This window comes from Sparus aurata, chromosome 8 (assembly GCF_900880675.1).
Source record: "Sparus aurata chromosome 8, fSpaAur1.1, whole genome shotgun sequence".
NCBI lineage: Eukaryota > Metazoa > Chordata > Actinopteri > Spariformes > Sparidae > Sparus > Sparus aurata.
In genome coordinates this window covers 1846903-1860306 of record NC_044194.1, presented here as the reverse complement: position 1 = coordinate 1860306, position 13404 = coordinate 1846903, and the positions used below count along the sequence as shown (strand labels likewise).

Sequence of the window (13404 nt, the reverse complement as noted above, 5' to 3'; positions counted from 1 at the left end):
AAAAGGAAATTATTTGGTTTGTCTCATTTATAACATCAATATCAGGATGCAGCTCTTCTTATATTTACAATGATCAGACATTAAAAAGGTTCAACTCAACACACAAATGTTTCATATATCTGAGTACATTGTTTTCTGATGATTTAACAGTGTTGAAGGCAGGTAATGTAGTTATTAGAATAAATGAGACTACATTAGATAATATGAATAAGTGCTGGTGTGTTGTTGTAGTAAATATCAAAGTGACACATCAAAGACAAACATTTATGGTAAAAAGGATAAAAACACATTGATCACAATCTGAAATAAACATCAGAAAAAATACATTTATTACATTAAATGATGTGAAACTTTCTGTAGAAAATCAAATGTTTGTTCTACTCAGTGTGATTGACAGGAGAGATGATCAGAGGAGCAGAGTTTTTACCACCATAATTAAGACATGGACCAAAGTATGGGTAGAGTTTCTGAGTGAAGCAGCAGCCAGTAAAGGAGTAGATAAGAGCTGCAGCATCAACGTCATAAAAGGAGACCAGACCCTCCTCATAATCCACAAACACCCCCACCTTCTCAGGCTGACACTTCAGAGAGAGACTGACTGAAGGGCCAGCAAGAGCTTTGTACTCATTTTTATTCCTCAAACATATCGTCCAGTAACCATTCTGAGGAGATGCTGTGATGTGTCCCTTCCTGTTGATCGACTCTCTGGCCACTCCTAAAGCCCACTCAGTCTTCTCTTTAACTTGAACCTCATAATAAAATCTTCTTAAGAGAAACTCTGCTTTGATAAGACATCAACACAAGGATCAAATCTCTCTGGGTTGGCTGGAAGATTCTTCTTTACATCACCATGTTTAACTTGTTTTCCATCATCAGACAGGATGAGTTTGGGATGTGCTGTATCAGGATCGAGTGTCACATCCACTGCATACTGCTGGACCCCTCTTCAGCTCGACCTTCTTCGTCTGTTTACTGAGCACCTCCTCCAGCTGATTCACAGCTCTCACCACAGTCCCCTCATATGAAGGTGGACGGACGCTGACTCCTGTCCAGTCCTTGGTGGGTGGAGCAGCGTTCAGTGATGGGAAGCTTTGGAGGAGGTGGAGGTGGTCTTCAGACTGTGAGAGCTGCTCCACCTCAGAGCTTCTCTTCTTCAGCTCAGAGATTTCCTGTTCCAGCTCTTTGATGAAGCCTTCAGCCTGTTTCTCTGTCTCTCTCTGCTTCTCTTTGATGGTGTCGATGAGCTCGGCCTGGCTTCTCTCAACAGACTCCTTCAGAGCGCTGAAGATCTGAACACCAGCTGCTATCTCTCTGTCTGCATCTTTCTTACTGAGCTCCACTGAGCGCTTCATCTCCTCAATCTTCAGTCGTCTCTTCTGGATCATCTGCTGAATTTCAGCAGTCTCTCTTCCCCAGCTCGGCCTTCTTTCCTTCACATTCTTCTTTCAGAGGAACAACAGAATGTCCTGGTGGTCTAAAACAGTGCAGAGCATGCAGACACACATCTGGTCGGTCTTACAGAACAGCTCCAGCAGTTTATCGTGCTTCGTACACATCCTGTCTTCCAGGTTCTCCACAGGGTCGATCAGCTGATGTCTTTTCAGGCCTGACTTTGTCAGATGAGGCTCCAGGTGAGTCTCACAGTAGGAGACCAGACACACCACGCAGGACTTCAGGGCCTTCAGTTTGGTTCCAGTGCAGTCGTCACAGGGAACTTCTCCTGGTTTAGAAACTTGCTGCTCTGAGCTGCTGCTGCTGGCTTTCTGTTGAGCTGACTGTCTGAACTGAGCAGCCATCTCAGAGATGAAAGTATTGACCTGCAGCTCCGGTGTCATGAAAAAAACCTTTTTACAGTTGGGACACTGACACTTGTCATTTTTATCCCAGTGTTGAGTGATGCAGGTTTTACAGAAGTTGTGTCCACATGGTATGGTGACTGGATCAGTGAACACATCCAGACAGATGGAGCACAGAAACTGATCTTCAGTCAGCAGACAGCTGGCAGCAGACATGCTTACAGTCTGAGAATGAAAAGTGAAAGTGATGTGTTGTTTAGTCATAAAAACGTCAAGTTAGATAATGAAACTGTGAATTATCTTGTCATTTTGTAGTGAAGCATAAGTTTTATCTGAAGCCAGATAATAAAAACAACAGAACCTCTTGTTGGAGCAGAGTTGAAGTTTTGTGTTAATAGTTGTTGAAATACAGTAAATATTATCAGCTGTACTCACCAGATTCTGTCAGATTCTGCTGTGTTGCTGAGAAAGGCCTGACTGAGTCAACTTCAGTTTTCCTTCGAGAGAAACAGAGAGACAGTCTCGACGGCTGTTTGTCTGACGAATGTTTAGTTTCATTTACTGAACGTGGTTTTAAAGCTGTAGTGTTTTTCCAGGGTTGCTCCGCCTCTTTCTGCTCTGTTGCCTTTCAAGTTCAACTTGATTACTGACATATTTTGGCACAAGATCTGTTCTGATAAACACACTGAAGGCTTCAAGGACACTCTGTGTTAACAGGAGTCTTTTTACTTCATGTTGTTTGCATTTTTTCCTGTATGGAGTCCGTCACATGGGAAAACAGTCAGACAACAAGAGGAAAGAGGTCAATCAAAGCTATGCACAACTGCAACACTCTCTTTTAGTCTCTCTTTATGGTATATGGGATGTATCAAATAGGACCTGAGTGCAGATTTAATGTTAGCTGACAGTTCAGTGTCCAAAACACCAAATGAAACAAGATACAGCAGCCAAACAAACGTACAACTGCAATAGATGACTTAAGGACAGAGGTCAGTGGAGGATATTCAGGAACATCCTGTATGTTCAGACCAACAGGCTGCAGAGCTCCTCTACAGTCCAACAGACACTCCAATGTTCAGCTCACTGTTGAGTCTCAAACTTCACTTTTCTGCTGCTTTTCAAACTGTTGGATCTTTTTTCTGACAGATTTCTCACAGATTACAGGAGCAGACTGACAAAAACGTGTTTTAAAACTGAGATGGAGAATTCCTCTGATTGGACCACAGCAGAAGATTAATACCTTCTCTGTGACTCTTTTTAATAAGTAGCTGAAATCCAATTTTTCTTTTAAGTAAATGTGTTTTTATGTGGCAGTAAAGTGGCTGATTTAAGAATGATTAACAGAAATTTTTTTTTAAAAAACATCAGTGACATCAGAGAACTTGACCCAGTTAGATTTCATTGTTCTCCTGCCTTCATGTAATCTGCTTCAGTATCAGACTGTAGTTCTTTATTAAGAGCAGGTCCTTACGTGGACACAGGCTGCAGTTTGTTATGATCTCCACTAGAGGGCAGCTCAGATCTCTGGTCTAGTTCATATCAGCTGTTCAAACCTTCAATAACACAACATCATCTCACACTACCAGCTGTCTCAGGTGTGATGGAGGATTGGAGCTCGTCAGCTCAAGTCAGTCTGAGAACAGCTGATGGTGTTTTTAATCACATGATTTGGTTGTCATTAGAAACATCAGCTGTTGATATCAATAACAAACTCAATAATCAATCAGACACAATAAAATGTTGTTTTCTTGCTTTTTTCAAATTTATTCATGAAGAAAGACAAAAGGAAATTATTTGGTTTGTCTCATTTATAGCATCATTGTCAGGATGCAGCTCTTCTTATATTTCCAATGATCAAACATTAAAAAGGTTCAACTCAACACACAAATGATTCATATATCTGAGTACATTGTTTTCTGATGATTTAACAGTGTTGAAGGCAGGTAATGTAGTTATTAGAATAAATGAGACTACATTAGATAATATGAATAAGTGCTGGTGTGTTGTTGTAGTAAATATCAAAGTGACAAACATTTATGGTAAAAAGGATAAAAACACATTGATCACAATCTGAAATAAACATCAGAAAAAATACATTTATTACATTAAATGATGTGAATCCTTCTGTGGAAAATCAAATGTTTGTTCTACTCAGTGTGATTGACAGGAGAGATGATCAGAGGAGCAGAGTTTTCACCACCATCATTAAGACATGGACTGAAGAATGGGTAGAGTTTCTGAGTGAAGCAGCAGCCAGTAAAGGAGTAGATAAGAGCTGCAGCATCAACGTCATAAAAGGAGACCAGACCCTCCTCATAATCTACAAACACCCCCACCTTCTCAGGCTGACGCTCCAGAGGGAGACTGACTGAAGGGTCAGCACAAGCTTTGTGCTCATTTTTATTCCTCAAACATATCGTCCAGTAACCATCCTGAGGACTCGGTGTGATGACTCCCTTCCTGTTGATCGACTCTCTGGCCACTCCTAAATCCCACTCAGTCTTCTCTTTAACTTGAACCTCATAATAAAATCTTCCTGAAGAGAAACTCTGCTTTGCTAAGACATCAACACAAGGATTAAATCTCTCTGGGTTGTCTGGGAGTTTCTTCTTTACATCACCATGTTTAACTTGCTTTCCATCATCAGACAGGATGAGTTTGGGATGTGCTGTATCAGGATCGAGTGTCACATCCACTGCATACTGCTGGACCCTCTTCAGCTCAGGCAGCTTCTTCATCTGTTTACTGAGCGTCTCCTCCAGCTGATTCACAGCTCTCACCATAGTCTCCTCATATACAGGTGGAGGGACGCTGACTCCTATCCAGTCCTTGGTGGGAGGAGCAGCATTCAGTGATGGGAAGCTTTGGAGGAGGTTAGAGAGTTTCCAAAAATGCAAAGGGCTTCTCTTCTTCACCTCAGGGACTTTTATCGTGTTCAGTGATGGGAAGCTTTGGACGAGGTGGAGGTGGTCTTCAGACTGTGAGAGCTGCTCCACCTCAGAGCTTCTCTTCTTCAGCTCAGAGATTTCCTGTTCCAGCTCTTTGATGAAGCCTTCAGCCTGTTTCTCTGTCTCTCTCTGCTTCTCTTTGATGGTGTCGATGAGCTCGGCCTGGCTTCTCTCAACAGACTCCTTCAGAGCACTGAAGACCTGAACACCAGCTGCTATCTCTCTGTCTGCATCTTTCTTACTGAGCTCCACTGAGCGCTTCGTCTGCTGAATCTTCATTCGTCTCTTCTCGATCATCTGCTGGATTTCAGGGTATGTCTTCCCAAGCTCTGCCTTCTTTCCTTCATATTCTTCTTTCAGAGGAACAACAGAATGTCTCTGGTGGTCTGAAATACTGCAGAGCATGCAGACACACATCTGGTCGGTCTTACAGAACAGCTCCAGCAGTTTATCGTGCTTCGTACACATCCTGTCTTCCAGGTTCTCCACAGGGTCGATCAGCTGATGTCTTTTCAGGCCTGACTTTGTCAGATGAGGCTCCAGGTGAGTCTCACAGTAGGAGGCCAGACACACCAGGCAGGACTTCAGGGCCTTCAGTTTGGTTCCAGTGCAGTCGTCACAGGGAACTTCTCCTGGTTTGGAAACTTGTAGCTCTGAGCTGCTGCTGCTGGCTTTCTGTTGAGCTGACTGTCTGAACTGAGCAGCCATCTCAGAGAGGAAATTATTGACCTGCAGTTTCGGTCTCATGTTGAAAACCTCTTTACAGTTGGGACACTTGTACGGGACATTAATATCCCAGTGTTGAGTGATGCAGGTTTTACAGAAGTTGTGTCCACATGGTATGGCGACCGGATCAGTGAACACATCCAGACAGATGGAGCACAGAAACTGATCTTCAGTCAGCAGACAGCTGGCAGCAGACATGTTTACAGTCTGAAGACAAGTGAGAAAAAAACAAAACTACAATTACATTTTGTGATTGTTTTATACATTCAAAATATGCTTAGTGGAAAATATATTACACCTAACTGAGTGCCAGAATACAGAGAAAATGACACAACTCTAATATGAGCTGTGGTTGTCAATGAATTTTGTCAGAATCATCATGTATTCAGTGTTTGATTAACTAAGACAGCTCATTCCAAAGCCAGATTCTGGACTGCAGTGGGACTGAAGGAAGTTCAAAAAGAGATTCAATAAGAAAAGTTAAGGACACACAAACTATGTGGGAGAGAGAAGCAGGAGGAGGTGGAGATGTATGGGAACACAGATTGTAAAGTTGTGCTTGATAAAATAAACAGCAACTTTTCGCCATCATTTTCGATTTACAGCACTTTTTGCAAACTTTGTGATATTTACTTCTCTTGTAAAATATATAATTTCATCGTTAAGTATGACAAAAAAATCTAAATCTTAATGTTAAATATTAAATCTTGATGTTGAATGTTAAATCTACATATAAATGTTAAATTTCAATATAAATGCTAAATGTTCAATCTAAATGTTAAATCTAAATCTGAATGTTGAATCTGAATGTTAAATCTAAATCCAAATCTAAACTTACTGTTCAATCTAAATGTCTCAAGTGAAACTACTGTCACCGAAATAACCAAAATAAAAGCTCATTGACGCAAACAAGCACTATCTGCAGTCTCCTTCGGGTAGTCAGATGGATGATGAAGATGATTGTGCTGCACTGTTATTCACGTCTCCTCACCGTGCTCTCATGTTGCCTGTCATCATGTCCAGCGGCTTAGCTGGAAACATTGGTAGGGCCGTTTTGGCGGCAATACAGATGTTCAGCAATGCGTCAGCAACAACAGCGACAGTAGCCCTTTTGCCTGAGTTGCCGCATTATTGCCGCAGCGGTGGTTCACCAATTCTACTCTGCTGTTTGTTCACACAGAGCCAAGCAGCTTGATGTTTGATGGGTTAGGCTCTCAATCCCAACACATTATAGCAGCATCCATATGATTTGTAAACAGTCAGCGGGTACATGTTTAGATTGACAGGAGGCTCAGGAGACTCTTTAGGAGCAGCAGTGCCAGCTTTCTGTTTGAATCACACAGCAGAGAATTGGCGAACCGCCACTGTGGCGATAATGCTGTGTCTCTGTGTAAAAAGGACTCGCGACAGCCACAGCATCCACCACAGTAGAGAAACCACGGCACTCGGTTGCTTTTGTTTTGTTACTTCTGGTGACAGGCAGCATGAATTTCCATATTATCTAAATATTTAGTTCACCTGTGACATTTATATTTAACATTTATATTTATATTAAACATTTATATTCAAATGTAATATTAGCATTTATATTTAAATTTAACATTTAGATTTAATATTTGCATTTAGATTTAACATTTATACTTAACATTCATATTTAACATATACATTTATATTTAACGTTTAACATTTATATTTATATTTAACATTTAGATTTAACATTTAACATTTATATTAGTGTACAACATTTAGCATTTAACATTTTGACGTATATTTAACACTTATATATATGTATTTAACATTTAGATTTAGATTTAAATTCAGCATTTAGATGTAATACTTAACATTTAGATTTAGATTTTTAATTTATATTTACCACTGACATTATATTTTTACAAGAGAAGTGAATATCACAAAGTTCACAAATATTGCTGCTAATCTGGTTAAAAGTAACATTTTACAATTCAGATATGTTTCCCAAACGTGGTTTGTTGCTAAATGTGGTGAAAAGTTGCGGTTTATTTTTGCATGTGCAAATTTACAATAGGCGCCCAATAGAGATATCGATGTTTATGGATAAAAGCAACCCAGTACACCAACAGCCCTGTCTTTCTACACTGAGTTTGATAGTGATCAATAATCAGTAAAGATGATGACTACAACTCCGTTTGACTGTATATGAGCAAAATGCTCAATTGAACCGGAGCAGGAGGAGGACGAGCGCTGCGGTGCATCTCTGTGTGCGTAATGTAACCGGACAGGACTATCATGGTTATTAACAGGGTGGGTGGCAGAAATAATTCACCTTTAATGAGGAACATTAACAATATAACCTGCAGCCATCAGAAACTTTAAGTGTCTCCCCCTTGAGAAAGAAGACGCGTGAGTTTAGGAGACAGAGTTTAACTTCCTCGATTATGTAAATCTCCATCACTGCTGTTTCCTCTGGAGAGGATCCTCTGTACTGTCCCGTTTATAACTACAGGTTTAGTTTTGCTGCTACAGTGACATTACTATGTGCAAAGGAAAATGATTGAAAGCAGCCTCTCTCATCATTAAAACTCAGTGTACACGCGTTGTGAACCTGCCTATGAAGGTGCATCTCACTATATGAATACTGAGCCTCTGTTAGCAGGTAAAACATTGCGACATTCAGTTTAGATCAAGGGCTCATCTTACAACTGCAAACTCTCTCTGCTGCTCTGATCTCATCTCAGTTTGAGCCCGTCAGTCTAAAACCAGCACCGACACTTCAGCTGGCAGAGATGGGAACTGATGCTGGAGGATGGCTGCAGGTTATATTGTTAACATGTTCCTCTTTAAAGATGAATTATTCACCTACACGACCCTACCCGCTATTAATCACGATGATAGTCTGTATGTCCGGTCAGAGGACTCAGATCTGCGCACAGCATTACGCACACAGAGACGCACGGCAGCGCTCCTCCTCCTGCTCGTCCTCCTCCTCCAGTGAAACAGAGTATTTTGCTCTTATACAGTCAAACAGCATTGTTGTCATCATCTTTATTGATTATTGATCACTATCCAACTCCATGTAGAAAGACAGGACTGTGAGTAGCTGTACTGTACTGTGCTGCTTTAATCCGGCCTTCGTTTTGTCTTGTGTGGCAGCAATACGCTTTGCATTGAGTCTGTAGGTCAGTGTACTCACCGGTGTTTGCAGAGATTCTGCTGCTTAGTTGAGAAAACTCTGATGGATTCAGTTGAAAACAGAGAGACTCGTCTGGACTGCAGCTCTGCTCTCACTCAAAGTTTTGATTACGATTCAGAAAACGTGACGCAGCTTTTATACTTCCAGTGTTGCTCCTCCTCTCAGTGTTTCATTGACTCGTTAGGAAACGCCCTGACTGCAACAACAAGATACAGCAGCCAAACAAACGTACAACTGCAATAGATGACTTAAGGACAGAGGTCAGTGGAGGATATTCAGGAACATCCTGTATGTTCAGACCAACAGGCTGCAGAGCTCCTCTACAGTCCCACAGACACTCCAATGTTCAGCTCACTGTTGAGTCTCAAACTTCACTTTTCTGCTGCTTTTCAAACTGTTGGATCTTTTCTCTGACAGATTTCGCACAGATTACAGGAGCAGACGGACAAATACGTGTTTTAAACTGAAATGGAGAATCCCGCTGATTGGACCACAGCAGAAGATTAATACCTTCTCTGTGACTCTTTTTAATAAGTAGCTGAAATCCAATTTTTTTTTTAACCATTTAATGAACACCCCCATTTTAACGTTCTTTTTCCAAAATGACATACCGAAATGAAAAGCATGACAGCTCCCACATAGTTTGAGACTCAGGGATGTGGTACCATTGGAAAGGTAACACCCTCAAGTTTTTTCTAGAAATGTAAGTGTGATTCTATGACATACTGACACAGAGTTACAGAGGTTGGAACACAGGTTTTGGTTTCCGTCCAAAAACAAGGGTGTTCCTATGTTGGAACGGTGTAAGTAAATGTGTTTTTATGTGACAGTAAAGTGGCTGATTTAAGAATGATTAACAGAAAAAAAATTAAAAAAACATCAGTGACATCAGAGAACTTGACCCAGTTAGATTTCATTGCTCTCCTGCCTTCATGTAATCTGCTTCAGCATCAGACTGTAGTTCTTTATTAAGAGCAGGTCCTCATGTGGACACAGGCTGCAGTTTGTTATGATCTCCACTAGAGGGCGTCCTCAGATCTCTGGTCTAGTTCATATCAGCTGTTCAAACCTTCAATAACACGACATCATCTCACACTACCAGCTGTCTCAGGTGTGATGGAGGATTGGAGCTCGTCAGCTCAAGTCAGTCTGAGAACAGCTGATGGTGTTTTTAATCACATGATTTGGTTGTCATTAGAAACATCAGCTGTTGATACCAATAACAAACTCAATAATCAATCAGACACAATAAATTGTTGTTTTCTTGCTTTTTTCAAATGTATTCATGAAGAAAGACAAAAGGAAATTATTTGGTTTGTCTCATATATAACATCAATATCAGGATGCAACTCTTCTTATATTTACAATGATCAGACATTAAAAAGGTTCAACTCAACACACAAATGTTTCATATATCTGAGTACATTGTTTTCTGATGATTTAACAGTGTTGAAGGCAGGTAATGTAGTTATTAGAATAAATGAGAATACATTAGATAATATGAATAAGTGCTGGTGTTTTGTTGTAGTAAATATCAAAGTGACACATCAAAGACAAACATTTATGGTAAAAAGGTAAAAAAAAACATTGATTACAATCTGAAACAAACATCAGAAAAAATACATTTATTACATTAAATGATGTGACTCTTACTGGAGAAAATCAAATGTTTGTTCTACTCAGTGTGATTGACAGGAGAGATGATCAGAGGAGCAGAGTTTTCACCACCATCATTAAGACATGGACAGAAGAATGGGTAGAGTTTCTGAGTGAAGCAGCAGCCAGTAAAGGAGTAGATAAGAGCTGCAGCATCAACGTCATAAAAGGAGACCAGACCCTCCTCATAATCCACAAACACCCCCACCTTCTCAGGCCTGACACTCCAAGAGGAGACTGACACAAGGGTCAGCAGGAGCATGTGCTCATTTTTATTCCTCAAACATATCGTCCAGTAACCATCCTGAGGACTCGGTGTGATGACTCCCTTCCTGTTGATCGACTCTCTGGCCACTCCTAAATCCCACTCAGTCTTCTCTTTAACTTGAACCTCATGATAAAATCTTCCTGAAGAGAAACTCTGCTTTGCTAAGACATCAACACAAGGATTAAATCTCTCTGGGTTGTCTGGGAGATTCTTCTTTACATCACCATGTTTAACTTGCTTTCCATCATCAGACAGGATGAGTTTGGGATGTGCTGTATCAGGATCGAGTGTCACATCCACTGCATACTGCTGGACCCTCTTCATCTTAGGCAGCTTCTTCATCTGGTTACTGAGCGTCTGCTCCAGCTGATTCACAGCTCTCACCATAGTCTCCTCATATACAGGTGGAGGGATGCTGACTCCTGTCCAGTCCTTGGTGGGTGGAGCAGCATTCAGTGATGGGAAGCTTTGGAGGAGGTTAGAGAGTTTCCAAAAATGCAAAGGGCTTCTCTTCTTCACCTCAGGGACTTTTATCGTGTTCAGTGATGGGAAGCTTTGGACGAGGTGGAGGTGGTCTTCAGACTGTGAGAGCTTCTCCACCTCAGAGCTTCTCTTCTCCAGCTCAGAGATTTCCTGTTCCAGCTCTTTGATGAAGCCTTCAGCCTGTTTCTCTGTCTCTCTCTGCTTCTCTTTGATGGTGTCGATGAGCTCGGCCTGGCTTCTCTCAACAGACTCCTTCAGAGCGCTGAAGACCTGAACACCAGCTGCTATCTCTCTGTCTACATCTTTCTTACTGAGCTCCACTGAGCGCTTCATCTTCTCAATCTTCAGTCGTCTCTTCTGGATCATCTGCTGAATTTCAGCGTCTCTCTTCCCCAGCTCAGCCTTCTTTCCTTCATATTCCTCTTTCAGAGGAACAACAGAATGTCCCTGGTGGTCTAAAACAGTGCAGAGCATGCAGACACACATCTGGTCGGTCTTACAGAACAGCTCCAGCAGTTTATCGTGCTTCGTACACATCCTGTCTTCCAGGTTCTCCACAGGGTCGATCAGCTGATGTCTTTTCAGGCCTGACTTTGTCAGATGAGGCTCCAGGTGAGTCTCACAGTAGGAGGCCAGACACACCAGGCAGGACTTCAGGGTCTTCAGTTTGGTTCCAGTGCAGACGTCACAGGGAACTTCTCCTGGTTTGGAAACTTGTTGCTCTGAGCTGCTGCTGCTGGCTTTCTGTTGAGCTGACTGTCTGAACTGAGCAGCCATCTCAGAGATGAACGTGTTGACCTGCAGTTCAGGTCTGGTGTAGAAAACTTTTTTACAGTTGGGACACTTGTACGGTTTGTTAATATCCCAGTGTTGAGTGATGCAGGTTTTACAGAAGTTGTGTCCACATGGTGTGCTGACTGGATCAGTGAACACATCCAGACAGATGGAGCACAGAAACTGATCTTCAGTCAGCAGACAGCTGGCAGCAGACATGTTTACAGTCTGAGAATGAAAAGTGAAAGTGATGTGCTGTTTAGTCATAAAAACATCAATAATGAAACTGTGAATTATTTAGTCATTTTGTAGTGAAGCAGAAGTTTCATCTGAAGCCAGATAATAAAAACAACAGATCCTCCTGTTGGAGCAGAGTTTAACTTTTGTGTTAATAGTTGTTGAAATACAGTAAATATTATCTGCTTTACTCACCAGATTCTGTCAGAGATTCTGCCATGTTGCTGAGAAACGCCTGATTGAGTCAACTTCAGTTTTCCTTCGAGAGAAACAGAGAGACAGTCTCGACGGCTGTGTCTCTGATGAATGTTTAGTTTCATTTACTGAATGTGCTTTAAAGCTGTTGTGTTTTTTCAGTGTTGCTCCGCCTCTTTCTGCTCCGCTGGTTTGTTGCCTTTCAAGTTCAACTTGATTACTGACATATTTTGGCACAAGATCTGTTCTGATATAACACACTGAAGGCTGTAAGGTCAGTCTGTGTTAATAGGAGTCCTTTTACTTCATGTTGTTTGCATTTTTTCCTGCATGGAGTCCGTCACATGGGAAAACAGTCAGACAACAAGAGGAAAGAGGTCAATCAAAGCTATGCACAACTGCAACACTCTCTTTTAGTCTCTCTTTATGGTATATGGGATGTATCAAATAGGACCTGAGTGCAGATTTAATGTTAGCTGACAGTTCAGTGTCCAAAACACCAAATGAAAGACAGGCAGCAAAATACCCTGCTGGAGTACCAAAACACACTCTGTTCTTACTAGCAAGACCAGCATATGTTGTGTTTCAGTGCTGTTTTTTCCAGCAGGGTATTCAGAGGGAGGCAGGCAGCAAATGCAGGTAAAACATGATGGGAACACATGAGACAAAGGAACCAAACAGACAAACCAACAAAGACTGGACTATAGGCTGGTCCTAAATACAAACTGAACTAAACAGGGGGACGAGGTGCAGGTGGAGAGAGCTGGAGAAACACAGTTTAGGAGGATGAGTCAAAGAAAGCAGGGAGAGCAGGGAAGGAGCAGACAAGCTGGGAAAACACTGGGAACAGGTCAGGGCTAATGAGGCTGATGTGAGACAGGTGAGCACAGGAAGACAAAAACATAGGAGGGAAGCAGAACACTGACAATAACTCACATCTCTGAGGTTGTTCATGAATTCATGGACACGATCTTCATATATTCCGTGTTTGACTTACTAAGACAGCTTGTTACTCAGTCAGGTCCTGGACTACAGCGCAAGAGAAGACGAGCTCACAGGTGCAGTTTTGGTATTCATACGAGATCCTGAGCAAGACTTCTGTTTTCTAAGTAAATCTGAGGTTTTGAGTTTATACAGAAGTCTACAAAGTAG

The 13404-nt window shown here is 41.5% G+C and overlaps 1 protein-coding gene and 1 pseudogene across 1 annotated transcript; both read right to left on the bottom strand.

Annotated features, from left to right (window-relative positions):
* Positions 1–377: 377 nt before the first annotated feature.
* Positions 378–2012, bottom strand: LOC115587068 (E3 ubiquitin-protein ligase TRIM21-like; annotated as a pseudogene).
* Positions 2013–3603: 1591 nt separating this feature from the next.
* On the bottom strand, positions 3604–12039 carry LOC115586545 (uncharacterized). Its single transcript, XM_030425691.1, has 2 exons — positions 10504–12039; positions 3604–5671 (listed from the first exon to the last, which is right to left on the bottom strand). The coding sequence occupies exons 1-2, from the start codon at positions 12037–12039 to the stop codon at positions 3944–3946; spliced, it is 3264 nt and encodes a 1087-aa protein (XP_030281551.1). The 3' UTR covers positions 3604–3943.
* Between the last annotated feature and the right edge of the window lie 1365 nt (positions 12040–13404).

Bases quoted from the DNA above. Each gene is read 5' to 3' on its own strand.
- LOC115586545 (XM_030425691.1), bottom strand. From the start codon at position 12,039: ATGTCTGCTGCCAGCTGTCTGCTGACTGAAGATCAGTTTCTGTGCTCC. The intron at 5,672-10,503 runs GTGGGGGTGTTT...CTTCAGACTGTA, and splicing joins GGAGTGTCAGGCCTGAGAAG to AACATGTCTGCTGCCAGCTG.